This window comes from Lichenostomus cassidix, chromosome 4 (genome assembly GCF_008360975.1).
Source record: "Lichenostomus cassidix isolate B80296 chromosome 4, HeHo_3.0, whole genome shotgun sequence".
Classification (NCBI taxonomy): domain Eukaryota; kingdom Metazoa; phylum Chordata; class Aves; order Passeriformes; family Meliphagidae; genus Lichenostomus; species Lichenostomus cassidix.
In genome coordinates this window covers 69,734,423-69,751,871 of record NC_139484.1, presented here as the reverse complement: position 1 = coordinate 69,751,871, position 17,449 = coordinate 69,734,423, and the positions used below count along the sequence as shown (strand labels likewise).

The 17,449-nt window shown below is 40.4% G+C and overlaps 1 protein-coding gene across 1 annotated transcript in view; it reads left to right on the top strand.

The window, feature by feature from the left end:
- Nucleotides 1-1,210: 1,210 nt before the first annotated feature.
- CLNK (cytokine dependent hematopoietic cell linker) overlaps nt 1,211-17,449 on the top strand; it is a 51,958-nt gene continuing 35,719 nt past the window's right edge. Inside the window, exon 1 of the mRNA XM_085059825.1 lies at nt 1,211-1,252. Within this exon, the coding sequence (XP_084915951.1) occupies nt 1,242-1,252 (11 nt within the window). The 5' untranslated portion in view covers nt 1,211-1,241. The remainder of the gene's footprint in view (nt 1,253-17,449) is intronic.

Below are 17,449 nucleotides of genomic sequence, written 5' to 3'. Positions count from 1 at the left end.
TCCACTGTCACAAATCCATTATTGCCATTTCAGAGAACAAGCAAGCTGCTCGAGAAAGCTACAAAGAATACCACAAACACAGAATAAATATAATCCATACAGAATAACAGCAGGAGAAAATTAACTTTAGAAAAATAAAACACTTTTTGATTCACTACCATTCAGAAATAGCTAAAATTGGCTTAAGGCATTTTGAAATAAACTGAGTCTGCACACTGATGGGTAAATAGAAAGCTTAAGAATTTTTGTCTGTGAATTTATGGCCAATTTAAAAAGAAAATGTAAAATAGGGTGAGGATAATAGAAAGCTCAGAAAGAGTTGATATGCATACAGTTGCAAGTCCCTGCCATTTGACAAGTTGTTGCACATTAGGAGAGCAGACAATAAGACTATTTTTTACTCTCACTACAGTTATTAAGCTGAGAGAAAGTAATGGCAGTGGACAGTGATAGAGACAGAGTAAATGGAAAAGTTATAAATTCCATTTTTATGTCTAAATTACGTGACTACTGAGGCTTCTATTAGGAAATATCAGGCAGAGACAAGCAGACAATTGGAAAATTGATTGAGTCATCAGCTTAAAAGTCTTGGCAATACAAGAGGTGACAACTCTGAAACAGGTTTTAGAATTCTAGATTTCTCCAACAAAATGGTAAACCCAAACTTTTAAAAACTCTGTCTGTGTATGTGTGTGTGTGTGTGTGTAAACACACATACTTTAATCGCCCTGTTGTTGACCAAGGAGTTTCACAGATTTATAATGTTTAGATTTGATTTTCAGAGATACTTTTTAAAATTTATGCTTGGTTTTTAAAATTTAAATTTCGCTTCCCAAATTCTCATATAAATACAGATCTCTGTGTACAAATTCTATTACTGACTGGAAGACGGTAATGGTAGAACAATGTGTGCAGTTAGAAAATTTGTCCATGCACCAATGGAGATATCATTAAGGCCACTTTTAAAAACATGACCATGCTAAACACTCTCTGATGCTGCTCATAGTCATCATCACATCTTCCAACAGATTAACACCTGCCAAAACTGGAGCATTTTCTCCTTTGAGTAGAGCATAATTCAAGACAAGTTCTTTTCTAGTCTAGCAAAAATTATTCCAAAAAAAAGACAAAAAAGTGTTGAAAATGAATACATCTAGATTTTTAAGTCTCTCAATAAACAGTATATTTCTTTTTTCGTCACAAGGTCTTTTGAAGATTTGCATTTTTCCGAGTCAGAAATCATGAGCAAGGAGTAAGTACTGCACCTGAATGTTTGCCAACCTCTCTTTGGCACTCAATACTTGCTTGTTATTGCATTTGATTATTGATGTTAATTTTATGCTTCACTCATGTTAAAGGTTTCATGGCAGTCCCGCAGTCTTTCCACATCTTCTAATCTGTTACTGCCTTCTTCTTTTGTCCTTCCTGAAACTGCCTTGTCTTGCTTTATCTCTTAGCTCTCGAATCACCCTCCAGGATGATTTCTGAAGGGTGACCTTAATTCCACTGCACTCACCTCTAATACTGAGTATATAAACCTCATCTCTCCTTCTAGCAGAGCATTTCAGGGTTTTTTAGGAAGGCTAAAGAGCCATCAGCCCCATGCAAGCCATGCCAGTGCTGAGGGGATGTGTGGGAAGCAGTGAAGTCACAATCAAATTATACATGTGCAATTAAGGATCTTCCAATGGTTGGGGAAAAAGATGTAGCACTCTAGAGCTAGCTTGTAGGAACCTCTAGTATTAACTGTGGGCAACAAAGCCAAGGCTTGATTTTGAAGCCAGTTAAAATACACTGAATGCATGGCCAGACCCAAGGCCATGTAGGGATTCAGTAGCAGGTACTGGCAGGAAATGCAAGCTTTCCAACTCAGATATCCTTCATGGTGAAACACTGCCTCCTGTGTTTCTTTCCAACTGGGGCCTTTGAACACAAAGATTTTCCAAGTAGTTCCAGAGTCATATATTAGTGGATAGCTCTAAGAATACATTTTAAATAACCTGGAGCCAATGGGTTTTTTCCATGGGTAATAAATGGACTTAAAATTTATTACTGTGTCACATTATCCCTAAAGATACTTCTCTTGTGTAAGCATCCAGAGTGAACAACTCTTCTGGGAGATGGATTCAATAACATTTCACTTCCTTATGTGGTTTTTTTTTCTCTTGCATACTTCTCCAAATTTATGTCTGTTTCTTGCAAAAATATTGAGACAGAACTGATAGACAAAGACTGAAAGGGACTTCTGTGTTTGCTGATGAGATATTTTATGCAAAGGAAATCCCTTTGTCCAATAAGGTGACCCATCTTTCTTCTACTATGAGGCATCTTGCCTCTTACCCATCATGAGTAGCTGATCTTCTGCCCAGGTTACCCCACTTACACCACTTACACTGCTCTTGCAACATTGTACTACCCATGCAATCCCTTTATCTTCATTTTAGGGTGGATTTGCTTCTGGGTAGCATCACAGAATTACTGTCCATTTGCTGCACTTAGCCATCCCCACCCTCTTCTCTGTAGCAAAGATCTAACAGCACAGTGACTCATACCAGGTGCCTGGGAGTGCATGTGTTGCATCAGGATCCAACAGCACACCCAGAAAGGAAATATTCAGCATTGAAATGTATTCCCTTTGCTGCAGACCAATTCAGTTATAAGGAAGAGAGCAATTCACATGCTGCCAGGAATGCGTGTTTTATTTCAAAACATGTCTTAGGTAATTGAGAGCAATTACTAAAATTGACAAATGGAAATAATTTCCCAAATCAGTCTTTTGTTTTAGACCCTTGTGTCTCAGACTTTAAAGCTTTACCTTCTTTCTTATTTAGATTTCTCCTGCTCTACCTTTGACTCTCTTTTCTCATAGCCTCTTCTCCGTGGGTTTTTCCATGTTTCCTTCAGTGCTCCCAGATGATGGGAGCCACCACACAAGGCTTTCCTTTAAACACAGTTTAATTCTTTTAACAGATCCTCTGATTACTAACATGTATTTTTGACCATTGGAAAGCTTTAATTTGATGCAATATATAAGTAAACAAATCATAGTATGGTTGAGGTTCGAAAGCTCCTCTGAAGGTCACCTCATCCAGCCTCCCTGATCAAGCAGAATCAGAGAAAGCAGGATGTCCAGGGTTGTGTCCAGTTGAGTTCTGAATATTTTCATGGATAGAGACTCCGAGAAAACTGTTCCAGATTTTCTGCTCCCTCAAAGTAAGGGAGATTTTTCTTGCTTTTAAAAAGAATTCCCTGTATTCTCTTCTGTGTCCATTGCCTCTTGTTCTGCCACTACACACTACTGACAAAAGCTTGGCTTCCTCTTTACTCCTTCCAGTCAGGTATTTATGGACACTGACAAGATCCCCCCCAGGCCTTCTCTTTTCCAGAGGGAGCAGTACCAGCTCTCTCAGGCTCTCTTTGCATGAAATACTCTGGTCCTTTAATCATCTTCATGGTCCTTTACTGGACTCACTCCAGCAAGTCCATTTCTTTCTTTTAGCCTCAATTTCCATACACAAGGTGTGGCTTCGTCAGTGCAGTCACCATCCTCAGCCTTGCTGGCAACATGAGGATGCACCTGGCCTTCTTTGCTGGCTCATGCTCAGCTTGGTTGTCCACCAGGACCCCCTCATCCTTCACCCCAGGAGAATTTCTTCCCAGGTGCAGAAATCTGCATTTCCCTTTCTTGGGCTTTGTGAGTTTCCTCTCTGCCCATTTCACCTGTTGAGGTCCCTCTGAGTGACAGTACAACCAGCTGCTGTATCAGCAACTCCTCCCTGTTTTCCATCCCCTGAAAACTTGCTGAGGCTGCAGGTTGCCCTGTGGGTCACTAATGGAGATATTAAACAGTATTGACCCCAGCATCAGCCCCTGTGGTACACCACTACTGACTGGTCTCCAGCTGGGATTTGATCACAACCCTTCAGGCCTGGATATTCAGCCAGTTTTCAATACTCTTTACTGACCACTTATCTAGCTCACATTCAGCGTGCCTGTGAGGATGAATCATGTATGTATAGGCAAATTCTATTATGCTGTATCTCTTTTTTCCAGTTCTTTTCCCATTCTTCTACCATCATGTCAGAAGGGATGTTATCACATCCTGTTCTTACTTTAATGTCCCTGACATCTCCCAGAATGGAGAAATGCACCCTGGGATTGGTGTAGGGATTGTGCAGTTAAAGGAACAGTAATTTTGCTTCAAGTATTGAATTTTGCTAATTTGTATTTTTCCTCTGGGGTCACAACCACATTTCACTTTTTTCATCTGTTGGCTTCAGGGAAGAACTCAAATTCACAGGGAACATAAGGGAGGCCATGTAATTTCCTATTTACATGTTTACAAAGCCATATTTCAGAAGATGCTAATTTTGGCAGCAGCAAGAAGTTGTAGTTTGGGGAGTGAGTGGGGTTAGTGAGGTTCTTTGAAGCTATGACACTCCTTTGTTCAGACTTGGATCCATCAGTCAGGATCACCTCACAACATTTCCACAGAGAGCAGGGAACCTGCAGAGTCTTCCTACCACCTCAACGAGAATTATAAGGATCTGTGAAAAGTTTTTTTTTCTGTAAGAAAGCTCAGCCTCTACTTCATTTTCTCTTATAGTTATTTTTAGGCACTCCAGACACCAAGAAAATGTTACAGCAGAAACATCCTGCAGCTACCAGGTCTTGTAAAGAAACAGCTAACTCAACTTTAAACTAGTCAGCTCACTACTGAGAGCAACACACCAGCAGCAGCTCCCTGCCAGATGAAAGCAACCTCGGAGGATTTCCCTCCATGAGCAGGAAAGGCTCTCAATTCAAAACTTGCTCCACCAGATTCACCTTGACTGAAGTCCCTCTAGTAACTGAATTTAAGATATGGAGGCAGCTTTTATGCATGAAGTTGACTTTGTCTGTGTGTGTGTGTAGGAGCACTGACATAATAACCTAGTATGAATTTATGTTCTGGCCAGGTAAGGCTGGTCAGCTCTTCATAGCAAAAGAAAAGCTTTGTGTATAATGCCCATTATCAGGTCTGAAAAATGACACCTGTGCTGCACTTGCAGATTTTTTTTTCTCCTTCAGATGGGGAAAGGGAGTGCTCGGGTTTAGCTAAATGAGAAGACTTCATAAACACCCATTTTCTGAGCTATCACAGAAAACACACTTCATGTTTAAGGAAGTTAGACTGTCATGGGAGAGTGAACCTACAAACAAGAAGGGGCAAATCCAAATTAGAAAATTAAGAATCCTTTCTGAGGTCTTGACAGGTTTATACATACTTTGTTACAGCTCTTTTAAATGACAACTACATAGCTAGACAGCTGTCCATCCCAGCTTACTCTTGTTTTTCAAACTGTGATCCTGGTGGGTTCCTTCCAACACAGGATATTCCATGATTCCATGACTGATCAGTGGCAGGACTCACCCAGTGTGGGTCTATAATTCTGAATGCTTAATAAAAACCAAAAGTATGATAGTGGAAAGATTTAGACCATGACACACATTCTGTAGAGAAATTCATTAATCACTGAATGAAGTACTGTAGTTCCGTCAGCTGGCAGCAAAAGACATGCCTGTGGACGTGACTAGTATAACATTTGTGGAAAAATCCCATATGCACAAAGTCACTTAGCATTCATCATATCAGAGTTATGGTCAGTAAAATAATACAAAATAAGAGATGCACATGCTTTTCTCTCCTATCATGAGAAAAACAAAGCCGATTATTCTCTCTAACGTGGAAATCTATTGCAAAAAACAGCTTTAAATCCATGGGCTTAGACTATGTTAAAGTCAACATTGTCTTTCACGCTCAAGCAAAAGGTGTTCCCAAAATCTCTCAAACCCTTGCCACCATCAGTCCTCTGGCACAAAATGCAAAAGCATAAACCATGATTCCTGATATTTTTAACTAAGACCACAAATGAAAATCATATCTCAAATGGTACTCTCTTTGTACATCATAAAATAAGATCAAAGAGCACAAACAAACTTTGTGGTTCACCCTTCCACATGCTCTTGCTCATGAAACACAGTACAGAAATGGGGTCAACACAGAGTTTCTGGAACAGTGCACTCATCCTCCTTCCTGTTTTTTCCTTTCATTTGCTCACAAAGCTGACCAGAGGGAAGGAACACGCAGCTGCGATTACTCTCTTCAAGGTCTAATAACAGCCATGCAATATATCACTTTAAAATACATTTTTTAAATGAACAAGTTGCCCTCGGGGCTGAAGAGTGGTGAAATCTCCCATGCTAGATCAAACCACTGCTTTTGGTTTCAGCTCCAGCCCCTGCTGGGACTGCTCCTTTGAAGTGTTTGCAGGTAGGGGCAGCTCAGCAGAGAATGCCCTGCTGTGCTAAACCAAGGAGCTTGAACCCAGAGATCTTATTTTCTGCTTGTGCTGGAAAGAATCCTGCTGAGCTGCAGGCACAGGTATTCAAATAGGAAGGCTACAGGTACATTAGAAATATTGCAATTGATTAAATGACATTTTTGCATGGGAAAGGAGCTCAAATTTAAGCCAGGGTCTTTGTGCCTAAGTGTATCATAGCTATAAACTGAATTTCAACCTGTGTTTTAAAGCTGGTGGCTTACCTTTGCTGTGGGAGTGGGTTTTAACTACATCTGAGACTGAAGATGTGATATCACCTGCCTCTAAAGCAGATACAGAGATGTCTCTCTGCATCAAGAAATAACTCTTTAAGTCAAGTTCCAGCTAAGCTACAGCAAATGTAAAGGCAGTGTTTAAGACTGTGTATTTCTTTGTCTGCAGAGAGGAGCTTCAAACCCAGCTGTGAGTACTTCAAAGGCATAGATTCCACAGCTGGTGCTAGAGCTAGAATTAAGATGCCAGCTTCAACATATGCTAGATTTTATGATCCAAAGTTTTTCACCATCAGTTTTATTAATGTATACATTTTAATAAATTGGAAGTCATCTATAACACTAATTTGCAATTTTAAATATAGCTACACTCTAAAATATTATTGAGATGAAGGAGGCATTTTAGCATTTGTGAATTATTTACATTTTTCAGAGGTTTTTCTTTCCAAAGGATCAGACATATACCTCCTGTAGTTTGGTAAGGTGCTGAAAGTAGTACTTGTCTTTATTAGCATGTCTAGGTAGAACTTTCCTATGATCAATCAAGGCCTCTGAAACATTTATGCAGTATACTGAGGAATGACTCCATATCCTAGCTAAATACAATGTTCAAGCTGCAAAAAGGCCCGTGCTGCTATATGGAAAGGTGGCATTATTTCCCAGACTTTGCTCTGAAATAACTGAAACACTTCAAGCACACAGCTTGGCATGTGAAGTGAGAGCCAAGAGTGAGACTGCAGCTTTTGCCTCTCTCTAAGTGTGGCAAGGCAGGTGAGAAAAAGCTCCTCATCACAGAGACACTGTATCCAGGGGAGGCTTGGCTCATGCTGGGGTAAAGCACAGATTTAACAATATTGCTTTAAAAAAATCCCACTGACACATATTTCAATAGTATTTCCTGGAATAATCCACAGATCCCTCCATCTTATCCTTGATCCACAGATAATGTGGTTCTGCCATTCTCCATCTCCTGAATTTGGAGCCTAAAGAGGGGATCTAGAGGTGGACAAGGGACACAATAGGAAAATCCCTGCTGGCCCCTTGTCTGTGGGGTATATTCAGCCAAATGAGTGGTAAAGTATCTTAAGAACAGGCTTTGGGGGGGATATCAACTCCATTTTTAGCCATGGGATTTATTTCATCTGAAATGAAGCCTGCTTTGAAGGGTGTGCCCTTTTATTTTTAATGAAAAATCTAAGTCAATAATTTACAGCCTTGCTGACAAAAAGGTCTCTTAAAAAGTCCATAAGGTTTTCTTGGTGAAATAGCTTTTTTTTTGCTTTGTCTCAATTATTTGATGAACAAAGCATTCTAGTGTATTTGGCTTTGTTTATAAGTTTCCTCTGCTTCAGAATGCAATGAAAAGAGACAAAAATGTTGAGAATGGGATGAAATCAGGAGCAAAAGGTAAATTAAACTGGAGACAGCTCAAAGCTTCCTGAGAGTCCTTTCTGCATACTCATTACACCTCCCATTTCCTCCCTCCCTGCCTTCTCTAGGCAAGAGGCAACACTCCATTTTATTAGCTCACAATGAGAAGCAATACCATGTTTGCTTTCTGGCCAGGCTGGAATTACTGTCAATTCAGCTGCTCTGTGCAAGAGACATTAAAGAGTATCTCTTGTTCCATACTGGGGTTTACATTTTGTCCACAGCTATGAAGCTTTTTCAGTCTTTTTAGCAAGGGCAGTACAATGTCTTTGGAGGGATTATATGGTTGCCCTTTTCTTACTGCAACTTAAAGTATAATAGAGAACCATGGAGTAACTCTAATGCTGTAATTAACTGGAGTGGCTCTGCTGATGTTATTAACCATGAGCGTATAATTCAAGTGGCTTCTGAATAGCCATAAAGCCCCAGGAGTGACATACAGCTCCATATCTACTTCATAACCATCTGTTATTATCAAAATATGTGGGATTTTTCAGTTTATGGTGAAAGTTTTAAAGTAATGCCTCTCTATGAGATGATGGAAAATGCTTTTCGAGATGGTCCATGACTGGGGTAGTAGGCAAAAATTATAATACATTGGTACTAAATATTAGTTTTATTTTACTGTATCAGAGCAAAGACATGCTTGTAATTCTTATTACCTTTTTTTTTCCCCCAATGCAATACTCTTTTTCAGTCTAATTCTTCATTCTGAACAATTTATGTCCATCCAACATAGCTGTAGTCTGCATTAGGGAGAAGTGGAAAACACACAGTTTAAAGCCATTATGACTCTCCCTGTCCTGTGGTGCAGAGTCAGCCTGTGTGAGTTGTCGTAGCTTTATTAAGGTCAACATTCCACCAACTGGTAGAGCATCTGATGCTCCTGTGGTTTTGATCTGAACACACTCATGATTTCCTTCCCATCTGCTTTCCTCTTCATGCTAAACATTTATATATCAAAAACTGTGTGCTTAGAATTTCACCTTTTAATTCACACAAAAGCACTTAAAAATTTTAAGGTGTGTATGCCATCTGTGGCTTCTGGAGAAGCAAGAAAGGAACAATGGCTAGGAGAGCAAAGCTTTAGCAGGCATTAATCCTTACATTTTTGGCAGAGAATTGAAATTTCCTGATTTTTTTTTTTCCACTTCCCTTATTATGCACAACACCACTCTAATTCTATTTTTAAAACACAAAGATATTTCAGGAAAAATTATTAAAAACATTAAATGGATCACAAGGAGCTAATAACTCAAAGGAATCCAATAAGCTGGGCAAGGTGAACTTTACCACTTCCCTTTATCAGTAGTCTGGCCAGATGTCTCAAGGACAGTGAAGACTCTGCCAGCCCACAGTAGCTGTGTGGAAAGAACAGGAGGCTGAGATGAAAACAGTCAAGAGAAGTGTGAATCTAGTTGTTGATGGGTGGGGTGTGGAGTTTGGGTTATGGAACATTATTTAGACTTGGGACACAGTCAGATCTAGGACTGGAGTTTAAGACTAAAGTAACCAGAGTTGGTTTATTACAGGACTCTGAAAGGCATTTGGCATGAAGTGAATGCTGCTGCTGCTGCTGCTATGGACAAAGAATCTGCTGGTTTGAGGTTGTATTATAATTAGTACTAGAACTGGAGTTAGTGTAAAGTTCTCAGAGACTAAGCAGTGAAAGATGGTTGTGTTGCTGAGTGACAGGGAGACACACAGGGCCAGCAAATGCACATTACTGGAGGTGACTTTACAGATGGATATGGTTTGTTGAGGCATGGCAATGTCTGGGGCAAAGGCGAGGGAATTAAATGAGCATGAAGCAAATTTAATATCCCTGTGGGTTTGATTGGACTGGTAGATTCAGGACAAGAACTCTCCCAAGGGGTGCAGAGCCAGGGGACAAGGGGGAGTTGGTAGGACCATTGGAAGAAGGGCCTTGGCAGGCAGTGCCCACCAGAGCACCCCAGTGGGACAAGCAGGGTGACAGCCCCAGGGTCCAGGTCAGACAGACTCATGGCAGTGAGGTCAGTTTGCTGGTCCTGTCTTATCTGATGAGGGTAGCCAGGGTCAGACACATTCCCACAGTGGCTGGGCAGGATCAAAGTCATGCTGGGAAGTCCTTTGGGGGTTGGGGTATTGATCACCACTGTCCATGGACAGACATGGGTGTGGCTGTGGCTGAGTTGGAGTCTGGAATTTCTGTGAATTTGTCAGGTAGGGTCTGACAGCCCTGTTGGGCTGAAATGGGGCTCCTGGGCCAGGGGTCCAGCTGGGCCAGTGGCCCCAGGGGTGGCTGGTCAGAGCCATTAAGGACTATTAGTGTCCTCAGGGTCCTGGCAGTAGATGATGTCATGACAAGAGTCTCTGACCTAGCTTTAAGGTGCAGAATTGGGGTTGAGGCTCAAGGCATAGATTTAGGATATAGCTTTAAACTGTGTCAGATAAACCCCACAGAATTAGGATGTGGGCTGACTACAGCAGCATGGTGGTTAGGTCTGTGAAAGGTTTCCCTCAAGTACAGTTAAGGCTAAGTTCCATTCAGGGAATAAATAAGTGGTAGAGTAAAAGGCACAGTTTATTTGTGGATCAGTATAGGCTAGGATGAGAGCTGTGAATGAGTTTAGCTGCCTGATGGGTTAAAGCACAGCAGTGGCAAAAAACAAAAATGAAGATAGCTTTCTTGGGTTGTTGTCTTCTGGGCATGAACAGCAATAAGTTGCACATCGACCTAAAGCAAGGATGAAGGGCATAGCTAATCTTCCTTCAGAAAAACAGATGGGGTTTTGTGCATGTGTGAATGGCCAGTTTAGCATGGGAAAATATTGAATGTGGATCCCCCTTCCAAAGAGGATTTAGTGGCAATTGACAGGACTGAGCATCAGATCTTACTAATAGTATGTTTGAAGCTGCAATCAAAGCATTTGGGCTTTAGCAATTCCAGTGATCTCCTGAACTAGATGGAAAATTGTCCAGTCTTTTCCAGGACTTTTCTGAAATCACCCCTTTGGGCACACTGTCACAGTGAAGCTGGCTGGGTACAGCACCACTGATCTTAGCCTTGAGAGGAAATCAGCTGGTAGCATTTTGAACACCCTTTGGAACAAGGAGCAGAGCCTGTACTGATATTGTGCCAGTGGGTTAACTGAAAATTTGAGGGCACTATAGAGCCCTCAGTGAAGGACCTCTGAGTCTGATGTCACTAAGGCAAAAAAATCACATTATGCAAAACATTCCATTTTTAAAAGCATGGTTTTATACAAATATATTAATGTTCTCTTCAGTAGGAAAGGATGGAGTAACTCCCCAGACTCATCTAGCCTTCCTCTGGAGGTATCTTGAAAACATATTTCCCTTTTTTTTAGGTGTAATAGATATTACAGGAACCTTAAAGACAACTGTATTACTGGACCATGTTACAAGATTAATGGTGCAAAAATGTGCTCTAATGAACAGGGTCTTAGTATGTTAATTCATGTTTGTAAATTAAAATAATTCTCCCTTCTTCCAGTACATGCTCACATTTGGTAGCCTTCAAGCTTCTAAAGTGCTCCTTCTCCTTTTGGTAGCATCCTGATGATGGTACTGGTGATATCTGCAGAGAAAAGTACAAGACTTTCACAGCCCTCTTTCCTCTTTCTCCAACATGAAATTTCTGATCTGTCAAAAGAGAGTACCTCTGGGGCTATCATTGACATCTTGGCAGCAAGAAAGTAAAAAAAAAGAATTATTGACTCACATGAATACAAATGCAAAATCAAAATACCTGAGAACAGATGTTTTTATTAACAGAACATAACTCCTTTGAAAAAGTGTGTGCACATACTGGACAAGATATGGAATTTCTGGAAGAGGTTTGTAGTAATAGCCAAGGCAGAAGAGGATAAATGGAGCCTTCTTTTGACTCCCCTGGACCTCTTTCTCCAGGTTCTGTCCCATATTGTTATGGGAGAAAGAATACCAACAATGGTAATTTTGGATGTATACATGATATTGAATGAAACTTTCATTTGTTGTAAATGGATTAAATTTTACTTTAAAACCTAGCATAACTCCTTTCAGCTTTCACTGAAGATACTGCTGAAGTATATTTTTTCCTGCAGTGGAGCCTCTCAGTTCTCTTTTTACTGACTTTCCCAGCATAAGTTTATATTTCCAGATATTTTGCACGTATTTTCTTGACATTTAACCTTGTGTTGTTTAATTTAGGACTGGAGGTCAGAGCTGGGTTTTGCTAGGCGCATAATCTGAACAGCATTTTATATATATATATATGTAAGGATAGTGTTATATATATATATATAAGGATAGCATTACTGTAAGTGTCTTCATTTGTGTGGCCAATCTTGAGTTCATTTTGCTATATTCCTTAGTCTGGTTGGAATGTCCATCCACACATTAATACATGAATACTAAAGAATTCTGCAGTATGCTAGGACAAGGGTATGCAGTTATGGTATCACTATTTAAAATGGCAAGCTGGAAAAGCAGTTTGTTTACATTCCTGCTTTTTGACAGACTCCTATTGCAAAGAAAAGCATTATAGGAATCTGATCAAAACCCTTTGAAAGTCAGTGGGAATTTTCCCACAAAATTATTTGACATTCATTAGATTGAATGAAATTGATGATGGAATGATGTAATATTAATTTTCTGCCATAAACAGCAGAAGTAGTAGAAGTAAAGAAGTTTTGCAAAGGTTACATTAAGTTAGCATTCTTGGTTTTACCAAGTAGCCAAATCAGTGTGCTCTCCCCAGATACAAAAGCAGTATGTTTGGCCTCTGCTCCTCTAAGCAGTATCTGGCAGCAACTAAAGAAATAAATACAAAAATAAAAAATAAAATATTACACTTAACTGGAAGAAATTAACAAGCCCAATGTGGAGTCAAGCCCCCTACCAAGTCTAATTTCAAGACTACTTCATGCACACAAAGGATGGACAACCTGAGGACTGTTAATGTTTTATGGTCTTCAAATCCCCAGGCATCACAGACAAACTTCACCTAACAAATCTGTGCTGATCCTTTCTGAAAATCCAGTTATTTACCAAATAGTTTTTTTGTAGTTCCTGGACTCTGGTTCTGCTGAATGGCCTTCAAGAAGAGAAGAACTGAGACAAAAATTAATCAGGCTGCAGTTGAAAGTGATGATTTAAGAAATCTTTCCTAAAAGCAACATTGTGCTGCTTGTGAAACATGTCTGGTTTTCATTTTTGCCAGCTACCAGAGCCAGGCACTTATTCACAAAGGCTTCAGAAACAGCAAGGTCTATTCCCCTCCAGACTCTCTCCTTCAGCAAGCTGTTCATGCAGCACCCAGCCTTTCACCTGAGTACACAGCTGCTGCTGAACACACAGTACACTCCCAGGCAGCCTGAACTGAAATCCCAGGGAGCCACGAGATCAGGGAGCCAGCAGTGCTGAGCAGGAATCCAGGCATGACTTCTGGGGAATCCCTAACTCCAGAGTGGGTCACAACTGCAGAAGAGTGGTCAAACGGAAGAAGAGGGTTAGTCAGGGATTAGTCAGGAACAGAGACCAATTGTAGTGTAGGACAGGTCAAGAACATGAGCTTTTACACCAAGATGGATAATTGAAAGAGAGAGTGGAAGGGAGAATGCTTCTGAAGTGGAGGGCTTTTGGTGGGGTTTCTTATTTTCAGAGGCACTTAGCTACAGCTAAGAAAAAGCTACTCTTTTCAAACATGAATGCTGACATTGAGTCAACAGCAGGTTAATTCAACCATGTAATTTAAGACCCCAGTCTGAATGACACAAAGGTTTAAATTAGCAAATATAACCTATTCAGCCAAGTCCCTTCACTTTCTCCCAAATCAAGCATTTCTTACATTTGATTTTTCAGTATGAGTTTTAAAGATCATTAAATCAAGATGTGAAAATTTTCTGAAATTTACATGTAATTTATAAATACAGTTTTCCAGTCAGAAATCCCCTGCAGAAAGCACTGGTTTACTAGTTGTTGTTCTTCCCAAAGAACTTCGTGTTTAGGAAATGCCAATGGCTGTTTTCCTAAAAAAAAAATACAATGAGGTAATTTTAAAAAAATTTAAAATACTGAAATTAATTAGTTTTGTCTGTGTTTTGCTGAATATTCAAAAACTCCATCAACATGCTTATAAATGAAAGAAACAGCTATGAAGGTACTTGCTTGCTTTCATTTTTACTTGGAAGAATTACCACTATACTAACCTCTAATACAGCATGGACACCACTCCTGTGAGAACTCAGAGCAGTCGTTTTCATCTTCCTATAAACTGGATTTCATTGGCAACCTGTAAATACAGTGTGATGCTGTTGGATACACAGATACCAAGATACTAAGAATGTGGATGTAGGATTAGAGGACAGTAGCTGTGAACTGAGTGCTTCAGTGTACCCTGCTCTTTTCACTAGATTCATATTTCTCTCCAACCTTGGGCAGGGTAATTTTATTCTCCCTGGATGTTAAGAGCCATATTTTAGGCTTTATTCTGTGTCTGTGAGGCAGGGATCAAAGACTTACATTATTACATTTATATGCAGATTAGTCCACCTTGACTCAGACAGAGTGAAATTAAATTAAAAGCTGCTTACCTGCTAGCTCCTTCCTGACAGCAGGTAGCAGGAAAGAACAGAAATGGCATTTTCTTCAAGTTCTACCTTGTTACTCAGCTGTCACATGCAGTAGGTAGGCTCAGATTGTTTTATGATTTGCTGCAGTAGAGAAGTAGTAAACCATCAGCATAATGGGAATAGGGAGGGAATTGTGATCCAGGCACTTAACTCTAAGTCAAATGTCTGCTGAAACAGTAGGTTTGCTCAGGGCCGTGGGGAAGATTGCCAAACTCTGGCCTCTGGTATGTGGAAGAGCTAGGAAGAGCTCTAGGAAGAGCTATTCAAGCAATGACAACACCCTGGGCAGTGCTGAGTCTCACAGCACCTCCTGAGGTTCTCTGGCAAGTGGCTGCAGCCAGCACTGCATCTTCTGAGACACAACATCATCTGCCTGACTTCTTGTTTGCTCCCAGGATGTCACTCATCTGAGGGAAAGGGAGGCAACAAACCTTCAGCTCTTCTGACCACTGAGGCTGGGATTTACTGGAATACTAGTATTCCCTAGGTGAGTGCAGATACTGGGAAACTAGAAGGCCTTGGCTTCCTTTCTCACATGAAGCACTCCCCAAAATGTCTGGCAGATGGTAATGCCATGATTCCAAGGACTAGTGAGAGATTTAAGAAGTTAAATATTTTTCCCTCTGACTTCCCCAGGTACACAGGGATTTGCACCCTTCATTACAAGATGCAGGGACAGAGATAAGCAATATATTCTGATTCTAAAAAACCAGTAAAAACAACTTGGTAGGTAACAACACAGAAAAAGTCTGAAAACTGTGCTGCTTATGAGACGGACAAAAGAGAAAATAATTTTATATATTCATATGTATATATATATATATATGTATGAACATTGGGAAAGCACACATTTTAGGTAGAATTATCTTTAGATGGCATGTTTTCAAATTCCATGTGCTTTCTGAGACTGCCTCTGTTACAAGGATCTCCATGAAAAAGCAAAACACATCTGTTGCCCATTCAAGCCTTTGCTCTTCATTCCAGAAGAAACCCTCTACAACTTAGATGCGAAATATCTCAAGGGTTGGCACAGAAGCTAGGAAATGCAAAAATGAGTGTAGTTACAGGGATGCAACCCTAAACCTCTACAAAGTGTTAATGTCAACCCAGGAGCAAATTCAGATGAGGTATTTTAATTCAATGACTTCCACTTCTATGGTCACAAACCACCAGTGCTTCAAAAGCATCTCTTTTTACTGTTATTATGTTACTATAAACCACTTTTCATGCATAAAGAATTCCCTCAGTCATGTCCACTCAGTTTAGCATTTACCTGCTTGGACTGGAAAATGTGAAAACCCTGTCCACATGATAGATTTGGTTCCTTTGTAGTCTCACTCATCTTCTCATAGAATACATGATTTTCGGCGAGTTTAGCAAAACTTTCTGAGAGACAATTTTTATTCATTCTTAATAAGCATTTCTATTTCAATCCACTGCTTGCCTAATCTCTCTGCTCTATACTGTGCCATGGCAGAGCTGTTATTTTAGATAAGAAAGTGCTTGGCATACGCAAGCACAGTAATATGAACAGTAATTACAGGTACCCAGGCCTCCCAGCAGCATTACTCCAAGTGCCAAATGTCTGTGGTTACCTTTCAGGTACCCACAGCTCCTGTCACTCCTGACAGCATCACTTCAGCCAGCCAGTCACTGCCTGACAATTTATCAGAAGCTCACACTACAGGAACCTGACTAAATCAGGGGTGTCCCGTGGTCCAGGAGCCAGACTAGATCATTCTTGTGAGTCCCCTCCAACTCAGGATATGCTATGATTCCATAAAAGCAGGTTGGTCACAAATGTGTGGACCTGAGGTGACAGATGCTAGGCTTGAACAAGTACATTTTGTTAATGAAGCTGTGGTGCTGCCTTGTGCAATGTATGCCATTAGGAAAACACATAGGAAGGGTAGTGCAAGGAGGATGTAGGCTCATTCTTCATACCACTTTATTCAGAGGCAAAATTTCCATGACACACCTCCCCAAGAAATCTTTGCCATGTGGTTCAGACTATTTTGCAGCATTTGGCTTGAAATGTCCCATACTACTCTGCTGCTACGTGAATATGTTTTATCCGATGCAGTAAAAAATTCTGGGAAAAAACTCATGCCAAACACTGAATATTTTCCAGGCATTTATTTGCAAGGCGTGGTGTCATGCACAACAACAAAGACCAAATTTCAGTTTCAGAAGAGCAATGGCTTAAAGGAGGCAATCTCTGTCAGTGCTCACAATTAAGACTGAATTAAATATTTTCCTCTCCTGAAAGATTACAAGCTTTTGGCTTGAAACATACCTCAGTAGAGAGTCAACCTCTACTTCAGCCACAATGGCTTACCATTTGTTCTCTTTTTCTCTCATCCAGTGCAAAGTGACATGTCTAGGATTCATTGCAGCAATTCCACATGAATGTAATACAAACAAAAGTGCATTCTGTGTGTCCCAATTGTCAGCCTGAATACCTGTGCTAACCAGTACTAGAGAAGTGGCATTCATAACACATTGACCAGGGACTCAATACCTGATAATGCTAATTTCAATGTCTTCTAAGATTTTGTATGTGGAACTAGAGTAGTGCATCAGTTCTGGAGTCCCCAGCACAGGATGGACATGGACCTGTTGGAATGAGTCCAGAGGAAGCCACCAAGATGAGGGATGGAGCACCTCTCCCATGAGCAAAGGCTGAGAGAATTGTTCAGGCTGGAGAAGAGAAGGTTTTAGGTGCCCTAATTGCAGCCTTTCAGTACCCAATGGGAGCCTACAAGAAAGAGGGAAAGACTTTTTAGAAGAGCAAATAGGAACA